The sequence below is a fragment of the Echinops telfairi genome, unplaced genomic scaffold (genome assembly GCF_000313985.2).
Source record: "Echinops telfairi isolate 266 unplaced genomic scaffold, ASM31398v2 ScPeMD7_3;HRSCAF=10, whole genome shotgun sequence".
Classification (NCBI taxonomy): Eukaryota; Metazoa; Chordata; class Mammalia; order Afrosoricida; family Tenrecidae; genus Echinops; species Echinops telfairi.
Genome location: NW_022103899.1, coordinates 17830819 through 17851272, shown reverse-complemented (window position 1 = coordinate 17851272; position 20454 = coordinate 17830819). Strand labels below are relative to the sequence as shown.

General features: G+C 39.9%; 1 protein-coding gene across 1 annotated transcript in view; it reads left to right on the top strand.

Annotated features, from left to right (window-relative positions):
- LOC101652695 (tomoregulin-2) overlaps positions 1-20454 on the top strand; it is a 141683-nt gene that overhangs the window by 64345 nt on the left and 56884 nt on the right. Inside the window, exons 3-4 of the mRNA XM_045296565.1 lie at positions 17751-17899; positions 18625-18684. Coding sequence (XP_045152500.1) covers positions 17751-17899; positions 18625-18684 — 209 coding nt within the window. The remainder of the gene's footprint in view (positions 1-17750; positions 17900-18624; positions 18685-20454) is intronic.

Genomic DNA, 20454 nt, shown 5'->3' with positions numbered 1-20454 from the left:
ATATATAATGTTTCTAGACAATCTGGTAAACATGCCAGTGGTCTCTATATTCCATGACATAAAAAGGAAATTCTTAAAATCTAGAGGATAATGCCTACTATCTCATCTTTAAATTTAATACAATGAAGGGGCTGTTACCAGTTTCTTTTAAAAAATCAGAATTAAAGAGTTTCATCTACTCGTACCCTCAAACATAGTAGAAACTAACTCAGTGTATAGATGTTAAATAAAAATGCATAGCAGATAGTTTTTTCATCTAAGTTGGGTCAAAGTTTATTTTCAGTCAATCAATAATATGTAGATAGAAAGGTTACATCGTTTGATAGCGAGCCCAGGACAGAATACACCTCCTTAATAGAGGGAAGCAAGAGAATCAATTATTCATCCAGTATCGCACACACAAAAGTTCATTTCAATTGTTCTTGCCTGTTAAGCTCAGAACAACCTTTTGAGATATACGATAGCTATTGTTTTCTCCATGTCATGTCACAAGGGAGACAAGTAATTTGCACAATAGGTATAATAACACAAGTCTGGCATTCATTCCAAGCATGTATTAGTTATTGAGAATTGTGTTAGTCTGGGTACTTTAGAGAAACAAAGCCACAGAAACTCATGTATAAGAGAGAGTTTTATACATAAGTTAAGTGCGCATCAAGAAAACATCCCAACCCACTGTAACCCATATGTCCACCACCAATCCACAAAGTCCTGCTCCATCTCACAAAATGGATGCAATGATGCCGACTGCAGGAGGAAAGCTGAGTCAGTAAATGTGTAAATATCTCAGCACTGGCAGGGGTCTCCACACAGGTGCTCCAGCACCCAGGGCTGCATCGGGGTAGATCCATGTGGCTTCTCCTCAGGGATGTTTTGCAGGAAGTGAGCCTTGGCAGCTGAAGCAGGGAACTCCTAAGGCAGCTGCACCCTGGTGCGACCATCACAAAGGAAGAGACCCGAGAACTAGAAAGGTGAGGCTCACAGAGCCATTTATCTCTCTGCCCTTCAATTAACCCCACATGTGTTTATCGGCCAGGTTAGCACAATAAACTAACTACCTCAATAATGGATTAAGTTCTAATCAGAAACATCCTGAGCCTATGAGTTAGCCATTCAACTTTGGGATGTGTTACAAAGAAGAAGCTGAACTGACGCAGGCTACAGATGAAGGCTTAAGCAGAAAAGATGTGCTTCCGGAGGACAAAAACTATAGTTCAATTTCTGTATGTTCGCCATCCCCGAATAATTCACTCATCGGATGAATAAGGAAACACTCAAAAATCAAACAGGATTCTATATCCATCTGTTCAGTCAACCATCATAGTAAAGTATCTCCTGTGTGCAAAGCGTTTTTCTGGAGTCTGGGCAAGACAGAGGGAAAGGCTGATCATATTTCGCAGGAGTGTCAGCAGGGAGGAAAACAATGTGCGTAAGAAAGACGCATAGAGAATCATGAAAAGACGAGGCATGTCATGAAACAAGGTGTCAGAATTTACAGGGGACCACTCCAGATGTCATTTTATTTGGTCAGCATGTTGTTTAATACTCTGTAACAAGAGAGCCAAAGAGAGGAAGAGAGAATATCCAAACGAGGCCTCAGCATCCTGACTCCCAGTGCAGGCTTCTCTCAATGCCCTGCCCGGCCCTTCAGAAAGCCCGTCTAGTTCTGAACTGCAAACAAATAGGTCTGCTGTCGTTTCTCACAGGAAACAGAGAATGTGTTTTGAGGAAGGAGGAAAATGCTGTGATGTATCATGTGCGGTCTTCTTGAACATGTGAGGTCCACAGAGGGAGGACGACGAGAACTGATACTGCGAGGGAGGAAATCGTCACAGACACACCTGTGGGAATTCTCAAAATTGGTTCCTAACCTTTCTAGTTCAGGCCTCGTCTCTCTAAACACCCCTTCTAAGCACTCCAGAAAGACTCAGGTATTCCTTCCCAATGCGCTCGAAGCACTTTGTTCCCATGCACAAACCCTGACGGCATTATTTTATGAATCTTCGCTCTGCTCGTTTTCATGGGATCTCTGCTGCCAGCTAGCCTCCCACAAGGCATCTCTGTATGGCTAAGCTTTAGCCTGCTACTTAGTCCATGTCCTGATACATTTATGGAGTTGACTGAATTAAATGATATTTGTGATGAATGAAAATGGATCTAGAGCTCCATTGAGTAAAAAGAGAAAGAAAGAATTGGCAGCCATAGGGGCAAAGCTCAAAATACCTCACACGGGAGGACCGTCCCCAGGTTTCACAGCTGCTACCGTTCACAGACCCTTTCCCTTGCTTCCCTTTAAAGCTTGATACCTGGGGGAACTCAGACACATTCTTCTTTCAAGGGGAAGTTTTCAAACATTTCTACTTAAAGTCCTTCATCCCAAGGGTTTCAGAATAATAGCTCACAACTATTTCTGGCCACAGCACTGTCATACAGCCCTGTTTCTGAGCAATCAAAATTCACCGCAATACTGAAATCAAGGAGCAAGGGCTGGTGTGGGCCTGTAAGCTAAACTACCACATGTGTTTGTAAGCATAACCTTTCATTGGGCAAACGAGGAAAATGGAGAGGTGATTCCCATCACATGATGAGCCCTGATGGAAAGGCTCAATCTTTAATAACTACTTCCAAGAAAACAGTGCTTTATTGGCACATCTATATGATCACATTTATTTTTATACATTACATGTAAACAACTAAAAATTAATTAGCCCAATCAGAATCTATGCCAAAAAAGTGACCAAAATTGGTTACATGTTAAACGTACTATTTCGTTATAATTATATTTTGAAAATGTCAAATGTAATATGACACTTAGGTATATACCACCTAATTTTAACAGATGTAAATATTTTTGCCATATTTGCTTTTGATCATTTCCTTCAGAAAGATAGAATTACAAATAAAGTAAGAGTATCATTCTGCATCAATCCATTTTTCCATATTCCATTTAGAGTTTAAAAATCCATGGGTGGTTCAAATGGTTAAAGCACTTGACTGCAAATCGAAATGCTGGGGATTCAAGTCTATGCAGGAAGAAAGGCTTGAAGAACTGCAGTCAAAAGTCAGCCATTGAAAACATTCCGGATCACTGTTTGCTGTCACTTGGGAGTGAATGGAGTGCTATGAGTCAGAACTGACTCTACCCAAACCCTCCAACTCACCCACTCTCATTGAGTTTGTTCGCAATCACAGCAAATCTATAAAACCTATAAGTCCCTTTTAGGTTTCTGGACTTTATTTTTTTATAAGAACAAGCAGTTCATCTTTCCCAAGAGGTTGTTGGTGCATTTGAATTATTGATCTTGTGGTTATCCCAACAACCGCACCCAACTCTACACCACCCAACTCACTACACCACCTTGGCTCCTTAATGGACGGCACAGAAACTGGTTACTTTAAGGGTTAGAGTATTGCAACCTTATGAATATTTTTATTTTTTACCATCTTCAGATAATAAAATTAAAGATATCATGTTTAATGTATACTAAATATTATTCAAAAAAGCCAATGGACCTGAAAGCCGTTCTGAGAGCAAAAATACGGTGCAATCATGAAAGAAGGGGCCATTTGATAGAAGCTTTAATTAATGCAGTTAGTAGTTGTCAACACTTTGTGTTGTTGGTATACTCAGTTCTAGCAACATAAAGTTTTATGGGCATCATTAAGGAAATAAGTAACAAAAAAAACACACAAAAAAGAAAAACAACTGATAACAACTCCGTTTCAATGAATGATCTTATATAGGGTTTCTGAGACTAGAAATCCTTACAGGAGCAAAAGCCTCATCTTTCTCCCTCAGACCGGTAGTAGGGTTGAACCACTGGTCATCAGAGCCCCTTAGAGAAAGATACTAATTAATAGGAAGTATTAATTCCAAGCAGAAATGATACAACTTACCATTTTATCTTGTTTTCCTGTATCTATATCACAGAAACAATAAAATCTATTTCATCTTGTATAGACTTTGTTATGCCCATGTATCAGGCATCATTCATGTACACATATGCAGATACACACCCTTACTGCTTATCTCTCACCTTCCTGAAAGTCAAAGAATGAAGAGAACTATAAGTATTGTAGCCGACACTGTCTGATCAAGGAGGTATGCCAGATCATCAGGGGAAACCACCTGTTTTCTCTGAAAGAAATTATTAGTTTCCTTACTGAAAGATATGTCTTAGCAAAGCAAGCTAAACGAAAACCTGAACAATGGATTAGACCATATTTTCAAACTCGTGATTTTACTAAAATGAAGATAATAATCATTTACCTAGCTCTTTCTTATATCTGATGTTAAACTGCAGTTTTGCAGAAAACCTAGACTGTAGTGATGCTTACACATTTGAGTCTTGGAAACCTGTGTCAAATGAAAGCATGCCAGAGGGCCAGTTTGTAAAATACAAACGGGAAGCCGCTCTGCCTGAAGTGAGTGTGGGAACCCCAAACTCTGCTGCAGTGTTGAGTGCCCATCATCCATGTGACAGAACCTGAGCAAGAAATAGCGTAGGCCATCGCTCTTCAACTGAGACCCTCTTTCTGAATCCTTCTCTTACTGTTTTCCCTTCCATCTTTGCATTCTGGGGTCTTCGTGCTTTGCGACTTTTGTGTTTATTCAGACCCATCCAGTCAGAACGACCACGTTTCTCAGTAACCACGGCGTCACCCTTGGCTATTGAATGTGTTTCCTAATCTAATGTGCAAGAGCAAACATATGACAGTCATGAGAGATTTTTGCATCAAGGTACTTATTTTAAATGTATATGAGTAAGAATTGCCTCCCTTGATAATTTTAAGATCGAAACGCATTTCTTCATAAAAGAAATATCATCGATCAAGAGAAAAGCATGATTGTGACATATAAATATGAATCCCCAGTTAAATCTCTGTTCTAACTGTAGTACGGGTGCTAAATGAGAAAAAAGGATGAGAGGTAGGGAGTACCTGGTAAAGCACTTTGCTCACTGAGGCCGTGGCTGTTTACTCAGACGGGGCTGTTGCCGGGCTGGAGTTTGGTCACTGTAAGTCAAACCTGGAATCGGGCAGCCTAGGCCGGAATCCCATGAATGGAGCTAAACATTCTCCCATGCTCTCACTTCCATAATAGAATAGCCCCCTGTGTCCCTGTCCCAGTGGCAAAGAAAGGAGATGTTTCCTAAAAGGAAAGTGTGTCTTCCTGAGTCCAACACACAGCTGCATCCCTGCGCTTGGCTGCTCTGCTAATCCATTTCCTGTCTGGAAGGCAAGGCGGTCAGGGAAAAAGGCAGGAAAGGGAAACGCAGGAAGTGCGTTGTGGTGACATTCTGTGCAGTACTACTTCACCGCGATAGCCTCCCAGTGTCCGGCCTGAGCCCTGTCCATTCCTCCCAGGAGTTAATGCTTTCTGCCCGAGTCTCCAGCTTACGGCAATGGGCTGGCTGGTCACTCTTCTCCCTGCCGGCACTCCCTGCCAGTGCAGTCTCCCAAAGCGCCCCTTCCATCATGTTGACCTTCTTATTACCCCGTGCTCAAAAAGCGTTCAGGACGCCCCAATTGCCTAGAAGGTAAAGGCCGATTCCTTGGACTGGAATCCAGGCCCTTTACCATCTGTCCAGTGTTGTGGTCCTCCACTTCCCATAGGAGAGTTCATTACAATCAGAATGATCGAACTGCAGCCAGCCTGCAGCAAATGGCATTTCCCCAGGTCATTCGCTTCACCACCCTTCTCAGTCTAAATCCTCCTCCCCGCATCTTGTGAGCGTTAAAGCAGGGTTGTGTGGAAGTTGGAGCTAGGGATCTGGTACTGCCTCTCCATGGCTTCTGCTCTTTTCTCACCACTGAGTTTGGGTTCCTTCCAAATCCATTCTGCTGATGTTTGGGGATCAATGCATTGATGTTTTTCAATCCATGTGTTGAAACACCTGCCCCGGCCACCACACGCCTGTCACTAGAAACAGGTTGCATGTGAGGAAAAGCGTTTCTATGCATCTGATGGGATTCTGTATGTTATGAGAGAATATTACATTTCTGAAAGCAGAATAAAGAGGGGACATAAAAAGGATTGCGTGGAGCCAGAGTAGCTGTGGTTTCTCAATAGGTGATCCAGCTGCATGAGGCAGAGCTAAGGAACTTGCCTAAAACACTGATCTCTAAGTCTACCTCAGGACCTGTTGCATTATAGTTTCTCATGATGAGGTAGAAGAAACAGAATTTGTACTTTAGCCCCATGGGTGATTCTTACATAAGCTGCATTTGGGAAATCTCTAAGACAATCTTAGATGGGTGAGAAATGATATCTGATCCAGAGCAACATAACCATAGCTGACATCAGAAGCACCCGCAGCATTTTTTTTTAAACTTCCAGTATATAGAGTAGCCCCGGTGACATTGTGGGTTAGGCATTTATCTGCTCGCCCCAGAATGGCAGTTTAAACCCATCAGCGCTTCCAGGGGAAAATGGTGAGCCTATCTATTCCTAACATATTTGCAGTCTCAGAAAACCTTAGCCATATAGGGCTGCTATGTGTTAGAACTGACGACCTGGCAGTAACTGTTGGCAGGGGGAGAGAGCCCAGTCTGTCTACCACAGAGCTACTGTGGTTTCTAACTGTCAGCCTCTTGGATTGCAGCTCAAGTCGTAACCATGACACCACCAGAGCTCTTTGAGGTTTGCGTTAGATCATTATATAAGAAGCACACCCCCCCAAAATGATCCAAACAAAACTCACTGCCATTGAGTCAGTTCTGTATAGGTTCAGTCATCTTGTATATGGTTTCTGAAAGTGTAGCTCTTTGTGGGAACAGACAGCCTTATCTTCCTATGGAGTGGCTGGTGGATTTGTACTTCCGACCTTATGATTAGTAGCCAAATGCTTATCCCTAGTGCTAACAATGCTCCTGTGGGCTCCTACAAGACTTCTATATCAAATACTCTGTATTGGGTAACAATCATCTGTATTTTTGAAATATTACACAAATTATGTAATTCCCTAACCAAGATTAGGAACCACTAACCAGAATAATAATAACCAAGATTTATTAGGTAATCTCAATTTCTCAGGAACTCTTAAAGCAGATTATATATCATATCATTTACTGCCCACAACCCTGAGTTACTATCTTAATATCACAGGTAAGGAATCTAAGACTAAACCTCAAGTAATTAGTCCAAAGCCATGCAACTGGTAAATAAGAAAGCCTAAATTAAACGCAGGTTGGATACCAGAGGTGAGTCCTGTTGACATTTGCCCTATGCCTTTATTTCATTAGGCATTGATCAATGCACAGCCATCGCTCTCTTTGCCAAGTGTCTCTTGCTCAGTCTGTAACTCTAGTATTTGAAAGTTGACAATCAAGGGGTAGTGCAAATAGTTATGCACGTGCCTGCTAACAAAAACATGGGAAGTTCAAGTTCACCCAGACGGATCTGTAAATAAAGGCCTTGTGATATACTTCCAAAGAACATATCCACTAAAAACCCTATGGAGACCACTTCTCCCGTGTCACCATGAGTCAGAATCAACTTGACAGGAAATGGTTTAGTTTTGCTATTGTTGTTGGAGTTTGGGCACCACCCAAGAGAAGATAAATGAACAGGTGTTCAGCTATTTTGCCTATTCTCCTAATTATCCTGGTTCCAATGACTAGATCTCAGTCCTCACACAATCTTCCTTAGTTAATAGAGCTGACGCCTATGCTTGGCCTCCTTAGAGAGAGGTGAATATTAATGGCAGCTAAGCTTTTTCCAGGTACAAGATAAGCCTGGCCATTGTTAGAGAAACTGAAGGCAGCCCTGGAAATAGCGATGATAAGAGCTTTATTCCTTCCTCCCGGGTTTCAAACGAGGCGTCATATTGTCAGTGGATGCTTCCTCCAAAGTGCGTGGGTTAAGACTGACCGGAGGGCGCTGAGATCAGGTTTCAAACTATGATATCCTCCAGCAAAAATGAAAGAAAGGAAAACCCAAGCGTACCTATGTTGTTGAAAGGAGTTTTATTAAGCTCCTTCCTGGATGGTCATTTTCCACCTTTTGCATTCAGGATTTTATTTTATGAACATGTTCACATCTTTTACCTCACCATGACGCATGCACGGTAGTCTTCTTTCTGCAGATTAAAGGTTTATCACGTTAAGTTCCATCAACAGGCGTGAGGTGAGAATTAATTAAATAGACTGAAGCTCTCACAAGAGCCTTGACTGGAACACGGTGTAATTGTTATTAATGTAATGCAGCTACCCCGTTGCAGTTCTGATAGGTAGCAGAGGCAGCAGCTCTGACCCCTTGCCTCGGCCAGGCCAGAGCTGGTCTGCTTAAGTGCCAGAGATAGACGGGTTCCAGGGAAACCACAGTCAGCTTCCACAACCACCACGCAAAGCCGACCTCACTGGTGGGTACTCGGGTGCTTTCCCGGGAAGAGGAGCCTTTTTGTGATCAAGAGTCAGAGTGGACACCTAATCAAGGACTTTGGAAGAAGAATAGGTGACAGGCATGTTTAAGAGATGAAACAAAATCTCGTGAAATGAGAGGGCAGCCACAAACCAGACACATGAATAAGTAATTTGCTACCTGGCAGGGTTGGCCTCCTCCCTCTCCAGCAGACGCCTCCCTCCGTACACAGGAAAGGTTTATTTAACTCATTACCGATCGCTGTTGGAAGAGCCGTTTCAAATGAGTCAGGGAAGTAAATTAGTGTCAAGCCCCCTAGATATGCTGGAGATAATCATAAATGTGTGTGAGTTGTCTTACATGCTACCTTTTGCTTCCTGTAATTGAGCCTTTTCAGTTCACCAGCCGGTTTTTTAAAATTGTTAAATATTTCTCTTTTTTCCTATAATTCAGGGAGCTAAGGATTTCAGTCAATTTTAAATTTCCTTGGAGGGCGTTTTATGGGTAGTATTTCTACATAGAGACCCCTGAAATTATTATTTTCAAACAGGGCTGATTCCTTTTCTTTGTAGCTTAGAAGAAAGGGGATCTATATAATCGCAGTGTCAAGATGTCAAAAGACTGAGATAGCTGGGAAAAGAAAAGAAAACGCAAAAACCTTTAAAAAGCCATCCATGCCACCCTCAGCCTTACAGATTCTTGGCTCATATAAAACATTTGTGACATGCTATAATTAACAAGTTACTCCTTTCAGAATGAATAATAATGCAATTACTTGCCGAAAACAACAAAGTAGGGACAGTTTCTGTTTTTAAAAATCTCCGCCTTTCATTTCTGTAGAAAGAAAAATTCTGGATTAATTTATAAACTGCTAAAGCACAGAATGACCTGCAACTTCACTATTACGCTATATGCTAATTCTCTCACCTCTTTATCAGAGCTTTATCGTTTTCAGTGAAGTAGCAATAAACAGACAAGCCTCGACCATGGCCGAATTATATTGGTGTCGAAAACCGCCTTGGAATCAAGCAACCTGGCTAGGAAAATCATCTTTTCACAGTGGCCTTTCATACCAAGAGGCCACTGCAGCCAGTGCTCTGCGCCCTTTGTCTTCATAAACACAAAGAAAAGGAGGAAGGTGACCCTGGTCTTTCAGGAGCCTCCATCTCCTTCCTCAGAGACTCCATGTGCCAAGCAGCGCAGTGAAGTAAGAGTGCATGGGAACAGACCTCTTCTAGGTGCTGTATGGAGCACTGTGGCTGGGCCTTTCCTCCCTTCCGGCTGCATCCCACTCTTCACTCACAAGTGCCTTCAGCGTGTATGGAAGACCTGCTCGGAAGCACTGTACTTGATACCAGAATCTCAAAGGACAACAAGATGCCTTGTCTTTGAGAAGGTTGCAGATAAGGAAAGATAAAAACTTTTAAATGGACGCATCACAAAGGGCGCAGTTACATCACACACTTTCACAGGCAGGTGAACATCCACGTGCGTATGCAAATGACCGTTCACTCACATTAACACGCAAAACCCTTCTACCCTATGACTCTGAACTTCGGAAAACTCTGGTCATTTATGAAGTTTTAAAGTGGCGATTCAGCAAAAATACCTGGCTAATGACATAATTTTGCATTTTTCAGTAGAATCGGCTATAGTCTGTGTGGGATTTTTACCTGGAACTAAATTTAAATAGAATTTAATTTGAAGATAGACTATTGTCAACCATGTATTTGGACTACTTGATTATAAATCAGTTGACTCGGCCTAATACCAAATATTTGTTCAGAATATCTTAAAACTGATCCTCACGACCACTTCCGAAAGACACGAGACGCCTGGATTGTCTGGAAAGCCAGAGTCCCCCATGTGGGTGATTTAAATTCATGAAGTCATGGCTAATATGCAAACAATAGAAATAGCCTTGTCTTCCACATTTCATTCTTCCAACATATTCTCAACATGAGGTAAAGGTCCAGCTAGGGGCCCATCATCCAGTTTGTAGATGCACCTGGAGTGGGATTTGGGCTCCCTCTTTCACTGCTCCCTTCTTGGCACCTCCTTCTGACCTGTCACATGGACATGAGACCAGCCGCTGCCTCATCAAGATATCACAAGAACGACAGAACTAAGTGCATGTGAAGCGTATAACACCGTGGAAAACGCTGTCATTAAGTAAACTAGTCTGATTGCTTTATTGCTATGATCATTATCTGACCCTCGGATTCAGTTGCATATTTTATCTCAGTAAGGACATGTTATATTTGCCATGACAATTAACTACCCTAGGTAGCTATCTCCTATGTTATTGTACTGATATAATAATTTTATTTTTTAAAATTTGCCAATCAGTTGATTCCAATGCATAATGACCCACACCAGGTATAGAAATGCCACTTTGGGTTTCGGAGGCTGTAAATATTTACCTCACCTGTCTCCCACAGAGTAGCTGGTGGATTTGAAGTGCTAATCTTGCCACCAGTGGCCCCTTTATTTTTGGTAGGATAATGAGGGCCATGTATTTTTTCCTCTTAAGAATATAAAATGGCTGCTAATATTTGTATTGGATGAATCCATTCAGGTGTAGTTTCTTAAAGTACATGAAAAGTACTGAGTTTGGAGGAGTGACCAGGATGACTGCCACTACCCATAGCAGTCAATCCATGACCTTGGAATCCTAAGTGTTCATTTTTAAACATTTTTGTTTGTATTTTCTAATGAATTAAATGTAAAAGGCTTAGATGAGCAAAACATAATAAATAATGATCCAACACTCATAGTGTGTTGTTCTTCTGTAAATATATAAAGGAAGGGTCCTCGGTGAGCCAGTTATGTTTCCCTCCCTTGAGCTGTATGGATTTTAAGCAATTTAAATAAATCTTTGAAAATTCCTTTGCCTATTAAGATTTTGGAAGAAAAAAAAAAAAAGATTTCTCCAGAAACATTCAGTTTTCAATTATTGCTGACATTCATAAGGAAATGTTTTCAGTCCTGCACTAATTAATATATACAAGGCAATGGGAGTGGGGAGCACTCACAGACATGGAGTCAGTGTTGATTCATAGCGACCCCCTGTGGATTTCAAGCCTACAACTGTTGACAGGAGTAGAAAGCCCAGTCTTTCTCATGTGGAGCTGCTATGGTTTCAGATTGCCATGAGAATCATGGTGCAACGCATAACCCCTGTACCACCAGGGCTCCCACAGATGAGAGAGGGCAAAGGGAGACCTTTGATCCGAGGGAGATTTAGGCAACTGTAAGCCATCTTCCATAATGCTTACAATGAGCAAAACGATTATAATTTCACTTTGGGGAACCCATGTTGTCATTTTGAGATGGGAGTAAAGGTGTCAAATCCCACAACTTTTGCTTTATTGATTCAGTTATTTCCCTTATTCATCCACTTATTCCCTGAAAGCTTTTGATTAAGGATGCAAGAGACAGGGATCCCCCAAAACGAAGCCATACGTGAGGGAAGGTCTGTTTGTGCCATGCTAGGAGAAAAGAGGAAAGAGGAAAAGATGTTGGCAGTGGGGAAGTTGGGACACTCCAGGAAACAGAACTCAAACTGCCAAAGAAAACCGCCAATCAGAATAGGAGTATTTGTACTATATTCTCAACAAGTGTTTCACTTGGCAATTGACTTAATTGGGGGCAGTGACCGGTCAGTGGTCGAATTATTGCCTTCCATGTAGGAGACCCAGGTTCAATTTCTAGCCAGTGTCCTTTACCACTACCAGTGTTGGGTAGAAGTTTACTTGTTATGATGCATACTAGCTTTCAGTGGAGTGACTAAGACAGACTCGGAAGAACGGGCTGGTAATCTACTTCTGAAAATCAGCTAATAAACAACCTCTGAATGACCACATTCAGCTCCGAACTGTGTGGGGATGGCACAGTACCACTCCTGTGCTGTCTGTCCTCTGTTCCATTGTGCCTGGCGTCTCCGTGGCCTGGGGACAATTGGACAGCGCTGATGCATAACGGGTTACTTGGCTAGCTGCAAGGTAGGTGCTTAGAATCCACTAGCTGCTCCAAGGAAGAAAGAGAAGGCTTGCTGCTCCCGTGACGATGTACAGTCCCAGAAACCTAGAGGAACAATTCTGCAATATGTCAGAGTCAGCCCGACGGAAAGGGGCTTGTTTGGGGTTTTGGTTTAATGACTGCACCAGTACTCATCTGACAGTTGGTTGTACTGAGGTTACTGGCTAATTTCTGTGATGTTGTAAGCTACGTCACCAGGATATCAAACAGTAGCTGCGTCCCTGGTGGTGAACAGGTTTCAACAGAGTTTCCAGACTAAAAAGAAGAGACTAGCGAGAAAGATTAGGCTATCCAATTCTGAAGGATTTAAAATCAGGGAATGTATTATATCCTTCACCATACTGATAAATTCTGTGTGCAAGCAAAAAATTCAAGTTTTGGACTTTGCAAAGAAGTACTAGCTATCAGCAGTGGATTAACAACCTGTGATATGCAGGTGACACAATTTAGCTTGCTGAAAGTGGAGAGGAATAAAAGTGGCTATTGATGAAGATCAAAGAGTGCAGCCATTCCTTATCATTTAGAACCCAATGTATAGAAAACCAAAATACTTACAATTGGAACATTACATAAGATCATGATAAACAGAAAAAAGAGTGAAGTAGCAAAGATCTCATTTTACTTCCCTCAATCAACATTCACGAAGCAGCAATCTAAAAAATAAATGAAGTATTGCCCGGGTAGATCTGCTATACAAAATGTAATGTGTCAAAAAGAAAAGATGTCCAACATATATTTGGAAAGAAGTTGAACCTTAGTGGCATATTGTGTTATGTGTTGGGTTACTAATTGCACGGTCAGTCATTCAAATCCATCAGACTCTCCACAGGACAATGTGGTGGCTTTCTGCTCTTGTAAAGATGTACAACCTCGCAAACCCACAAGAGCAGCTGCATTCTGACCCCTGGGGTCACTCTGAGTTGGTTGAGTTCAGTGGCAGTAATTTTAGTTCTCTTTAAGAGGTAGCTCCTAGATTTTATAAAAGCAGTAAAGACTCAGGATTTGAGCTGGCTTGAAGTCAAAAGGAACCACATTTAGGAAAAGGGCTTTCGCACCGGCGTTCAGTGTCCCTTCAAAAACAATGGGTTTCTATTGTTTTCACAGGTGCTCATTTTACTAAGATTAATAAACCATAGTCATTATAAATATCTTTTGAATCATGATACAAATTAGATTTTATTTTAATTTTTGAATTAAAAAGGTTCCCTCCTACTCCTGTTCTACAGTTCCTCCAATGTACCTCCTACAGGCGAGCCAAATTCATCAGTTTTCTATGTCGCCTTTCAAAAAATATTATTTATGTGTACTGAAATACACACTACTTTTTTTTAACCCAAAAGGTTACCCATTATTTAATACAAACTTTGTGGATAACAAGACTGTTGCACCAAGTCTTTTATTGAAATACATACTAAAAAGAACCAGAATCTCTGAACAAATAGGCAGCTCCTTGTACAACTATTGTGGAAAGTGCGACTGTGCTCCCTGAAACAAGTGGGAATAGACATGCCTTACAACCCAGCAATCGCTCTGCTGGGCCTAGACTCCAAAGAAGCATATGTCCCCATGTTTACTGTGGCACATTCACAGTAGCACCAAGATAGAACAACTATCCAATACCCATCAGGAGAAGAATTGACAGAGAAAATTCAGTACACACACACACAGGAATACTTTGTATCCCTAAGCAACAATAATAAAACCATGAAACACCTCAAGACATAGTGGAAACCATTATGCAAGTGAAGTAAGTCAATCACAAAAGGAAAAATATTGAATTAGTCCACTACTATAAGATAAAGACCAAGACAAAAGTAGGCTTCTGCTCTCAGGTCATGCAATCTCCTAATCTTGTCTCCCAGCAACAAGGTAGTAAGGCTGCCTAGTGTCCATGGACGAGCATTCTCCTCCTCTTTTGTATATCTTCGTAAAAACCACTTTGACAGAGGAAGTCTCACCTCAGCTAGGGTCAGTCTCAAGATGGGGCAAAAGGGAGGAGCGCAATCACTTGCTGCCAGACAACATTGTTCTAAGCTCATCCCAAATCAACAAACACTTCTGCAAGAGTTACTAGCAAACTTCACTGGAAATTTAAGTCAAGAGGTGCTGGGGTGGTAGGTATATGTGTCTTGGAAAAGATAATTACATAAATCAGGAGGAGTGGCCTGCCATTGGGGAAAATAATGTTTAACAATACTTATATTCCTAAGTGAACTCTTTTGACCTCGTTTCTATCCAGTCCTTGTTCACCTAGGCTGTGTTCTACAGACAACTGGGACTTTAGACCCTGTCCTGTTGAGGTGTACATCCTTCAGAGGCCACACCAGGAGGATCCAATCTGGATACCTCATTAAATGAACTGTGCTTTACCTTAAACTCACCTATGGCAGATTTAAGGAACTGATGTGCTCCCTTGGACTTAGAGCTGAAATACCCTAGTGTGACAAGCAGCCAATGACTGCTCTCTCGGGTATTTTGAACTGGTGGTGGCTGGACTCTGGTTCAGAGCGCTTGCTTTAAGGGTGCCCAATGAATGGTCGCTCAGGACTACCGTGTATTTACTATTTTCATGGTTTCGTTGCTTTTATATTGCGTGTACTAGAGAGTAGGCATTGTGCTGCCTTTGTGAGTATTATTGAAAGTTTAGCGCTATCACTAACCCTTATTGTTTGTGTAAGTAGTGTCCAGCCACTTAAGCTTTTACTCTGGAGAAGTCAACAATTCATGTATTACAGTCTGAAAAGCTGACCTATGCATATATAATTTCCTTTTCTCAACAGTGTTTTAAATTCTATACCATTGGCAAAATTAATGATATCATCAATAGAATTATCTTATGTCCCCCTGGGAAGACTATCATGTTTGCTATTATAAAATAATTACAATGTCTCTAAGGTGAACCAGAGTTATATATAAAGCATGGAGATATATATAGATTTGGGGTTTACACTTAAGTCATAGCCTTAATCTAAGAACAGTTTGTTCTTATGACATGGCTTTCTTCAATATTTGTCCTTATGACAGGGATCACTGAAGATGTGCATGCAAAGGGTGGTGAAGAAATCCGAAGGTGCCTGGCTATCAGAAAGAATAGCGTTTATAGTCTTCTAGACTTACCTTCACACAAATAACCTTCTAAATGAGGCATCAACTAAGTCCACATGACAGAAGCACACCAACTTGTGTGATCCAAGGATTGTAAATTTAAAAAATCAAATCTTGAGAAAGAAATGGTATCAGTGTTTAAATTGTGAACACCCACTTTGCCAAAGACTATGCATGACAGTAAAACCCCAAAATCCATTTGCATGGTCCTCACCTCTAACATGGAAAAATCTATCGTGAAAGAGGTAGCGAGGTTAAAGTGCAACACCTTCTCATTTGACCTCACTTTTGACCCATTTTAAAGTTGTTTCAGTTTCAATATTTGCTGCATTCTTTACACTGAAGTTTGTCTGTTTCATTTTGTTGTTGTTTTGTTCAGCTTTCTTGTATGATTTTCTGTTTATGAAATCCAGGATAGATAAATCTATGGAAGCAGTAACTGAATTGTGACTACCTAGGGGCATGGGGGGGCGGGCGGAGGCTGAAGGGAAATGGGGAGCTAACAACAATGAGGATAAGAAAGAAGAAACTGTTCTGAAATTGTGGTGATGATTTCACAACTCCTCTGAAAATGATTGAACTATTAAATTGGATGAAAAGGAAAGCAGCTCTTGAGCTCAGATTTTTACATCAGAAATCATTTGTGGTAGCAATTGTACGCCCCCAGGAGCTATGGACAAAGGGCAACATCACCACAGAAGTAGTGCTACCTCTCCGGAATGTCTGAAGTAATGCGTACTTAGATGTGGTGACCATTTTCCCTAGCTATCTGTTCTTAAACAGGGGAGTGTAAAAATAACCAAGTGTTAACTCAAGTAGCTCTCTTCACTTTTTGAAGGCACATTAGCACATTTTCTACTAGAATTGTAAAATGCGCTAGAAGGAATTCTGATACAAGACAACACTGTGAGAAGCCCGGCTGTGGAGGAACCCTTTCTCAACCCCCTATTCCAATCAAGTCGTGGTTCTCAGGCAGTGAGTCCGGTGCTAGGCTGACTGCTAAGCAATATGGAGCTCTAGACGCCGTCCCCAGAGTTCCTGAGCGCTTACCTGTCCTCTGAATCGTCTCAGGCTCCACCTTCCCTAGAAGATAAATAACACGCTAAGAATTCATTTAAGGAAACTCAGAGCCTGTTTGTGACTCTGTATACTTAAAAGTTCCTGTATTTTAAGCCCAGCACAAAGTGAGAGAAGCATATAATCTATTTAGAAAAGTAATATATATATAATTTTTATGTACAAATGAATACTTAGTCTTCTTTTCCTCCATTTGAAAATTTTATTTTCTAAAGCATGTTTGTGCACACACACACGCACACACACACGCAAAACACAATATTCTCAGTAACAAATAGTAGCAAAGTACACAGTATTAGATGAACATAGGACAAATTGCACAAAATTTGTATTAAATTATCTAATTCTTGTATTTCAGATCACCTAATTTTCATTAACTCCTAGAATTTTTTTCAGATTATAGAAAACATACTGAAAGCCATGAACAGCAAATCAACTTGTTTTTATTGTATTAAAAGTAGAAGAAGAAAAAGAGTACTGCATATCTGGGAATGAGGTCCATTGGATACATTTCAAAGACCCACGAGACCCCAGAAATTTTACGCAGTTATTTGCATGAGTATGAATATATCTCAGGGGAGGAATCTAGAGCGTTAATTCAATCCTTAAAGAGTTTTGGGACCCCCAAAATTGAAAATTCTGTTTTTCATATTTCAAATGCATTTTTATTTTCACAAAGAAATTTAAACTACTTATTGGATTCCAAATAATCCATACATACTTGCTTTCTTTCAACTGTCCTCTGAATCCTACTCATGCTCCGGCTTCTTTAGAAAATGTGTGTCATGGGAAGATCTCCTTTAAGGGAATTCAGAAGGTGGGTTACATGGCTGCCTGAGACTATTCAAATTCTGCAGGTCTCAGCATGGAAGTTTTATGCACATGTTTTAAAAGTTCTGGTGGCAGAGATTAGCTGGTGATCATTTTCTGAGTTTCTCCTTTTCATTTTGTCTCTATTGCTCATCCGTTTGAATTATTTCCTATTAGTACTCAGTTGCTTTTCATTTCTGGGAGAAATGGGGGAAAATTTCCCTGGAACAATATAACTGAATTTTGCCAACTTGCATTTTGTTAACCTTGCAAGTCTTTTACTTTGTGTTTTATTTATAATGTGGTAGCAACATTATTGATGTTACATATTTTTATGTCCTCTCTTTTCCTTTAGGTGTGTGTGCAACATTGACTGCTCTCAAACCAACTTCAATCCCCTCTGTGCTTCTGATGGGAAATCTTATGATAATGCATGTCAAATCAAAGAAGTGTCATGTCAGAAACAGGAGAAAATTGAAGTCATGTCTTTGGGTCGATGTCAAGGTAATGTTTGTACCAAAATTCACTTCAAAGAATGTTTTTAGTCTTCATACAGAAATGAAAAGTGAAAATGACTCCTTATTAGGCAGCTATTTCATTTCTGAAAGACAGTTCGGGTTTTTGTGAAAAATTCGAGTCTACTAGAGCATTCGTGTTGCTTATATAGGAGCTTCAGCACCAGTTCATATATATTTTTTCTGTATGTTTGGTTTCGGACATCACAATGCCATGAACAGAGAAGGCAACATTCAACGGACAGAAGACATTATCCTTGCAGAGGAAAAAAGAAAATTGAAATAATTTTTAGCAAAGAATATCAGTATTTACTGTACAACATTGAAATGAAAAACAAATCACTTTATTTCATGTTTTAAAATATTTCAAGTTCATGTTTGAACTTGACACATCAAAAGAAAGATGTGTTAGAACATTTTATTTCATTTTTTTGCTCAGAAAAAAAAACCACGTGTATTTCGAGTTAATTCTTTTAAATCATTTACCTCAGTTATAATTGCGACCTTTCTCCTTATCCCACATTTTAGCAAGCACTGGTATTTTCCTTCAGCTGGAAATAAAAAATGCAAGTCTGTCCGTGTATAAAGATCGGGTGGAACTGTGGCTGTACAAATTCCATAATTGCTTTGAACATACTGTTGCAGGTAGAATGCAGCTCACTCTCTAGAAACCAGCTAACCAATCTTCATTGCTAGTGTCATGTTTTAACACAGATAACACAACTACGACCACTAAATCGGAAGATGGGCATTATGCAAGAACAGATTATGCAGGTACGTAATATTTTCAACTAAAAACCATGAATACTTCTATAAAGCAGTCCTGAAGAACCATTGTCTTACAACTGATTCCAAATTGAATCTTGCAAGATTTCTGACATGCTAATATTTTCTTGCTTATTTCAAGAGAATTTTTATTGAAGAGTTAATTTCGGTTGAAGCAAATAAGACAACTTTTGCCAGAGTTAAAGCAATTGTCAAAAATGTCAGTAAGATATAATTAACTTGTTTTGACAGTGCAAATGGTATAAATGACAAAACATTTATCAAATTAATGAGCATCAGTGGAAATTAATGCAGTTTTTGGCAGTGTATTGTAATAAATGCAAATGTTCTCGTTTGAATTTTATAAAAATCAACAATAATAAATTGTGTTAGTCACTGAAAAGTGAGAAAGGACACCTATAAATAATAATAAGATTACTTCTATTTTAATACAACACCCAAAAGGTATAGGCAATCTATATTGAAAAAAATAAACTCTTAATTTAGAAACTGAACATCCATTCTAAGATATGAAAATTTATAAAGCATTTTATGTGAAATAAAATCATTCATTTAGATGCAATGGAATTTTACTTGAGGACTCTCTTCGTGTAATATAATTTTCCTAGTTTGAAAACATCATGTTTTATGAAATTTAAGGTTAAATCAATAATAAAATTACTAGCTTGTAGATTAATATTACATGACATATTTTTACCTGTTTTTAACAAAGTTCTCAATGCTTTATAATTAAATGTTTTACAATTAATGTTTTATTATTAAATTTATGTTCAATGTGCAATGAAATAGAATTGCATATCTTTCAATAGATGTACTACTTATATGCACTATTATTCAATCTGTTTCTGAAGTTTAACTTTAATGAATTTGATCAGAAGTTAACTTATAGATCAGAATTTTTAATACACATCTCAAATCTCTCAAATTTGGAAATGGCAAAAGGATTATTTTTATTTTCTGTCATTTGAATGACATATACATAAAATTTTTACCCACTAGAAGTCTAGAATACAATGATACATAGTGAAATTCCAACTCATAACAATGATACATATGAACAACAGAACAAAGCACTGTCCAGTCCCGGGCCATCCTTACAACAGTTGCTATGTTTGAATCTATTGTTACACCAGTGAGTCAATTCATCTTTTTGAAAGGTCTTCCTCTTTCACCCTCTACTTTGCCAAGCATGATGCCCTTCTCCGGGGACGAGACCTTTCTGGTAGCATGTACAAAATGAGTGAGATTCACTTTTAAGGAGCGTTCTGGTTGTACTCCTTCAGAGATAGATAATTGTTCACCCAATTGGTAGTCCATAGGATATTCTTTGCCAATAGCATAATTTGAATACATCTATTGTTACTTTTTGTCTTTCTTATTCATCGTCCAGCTTTCACTTGCACATGAGGCAATTGGCAATACCATGGCATGAATCAGGCCGACCTCAACCCTCAAAGTGATCTCTTTGCTTGTTAACACTCCAAAGATTTCTTTTACTTCAGATTTTCCAGTGCAGGATTGCAGCATCAGGAATGGAAGAAGGTGTATTAACCACCTAGCACATGCAGATGACACAGCCTAGCTTGCTAAAAGTGAGAACTTGGAGCACTTGCTGACGAAGATCAAAGATTGCAGCCTTCAATATGGATTACAACGTAACGTAAAGAAATGCAAAATCCTTACAAATGGACCAATAGGTAACATCCTGATAAATGGCGAAAAGATTGAAGTTTTCAGGATTTCACCTTGCATGAGCTG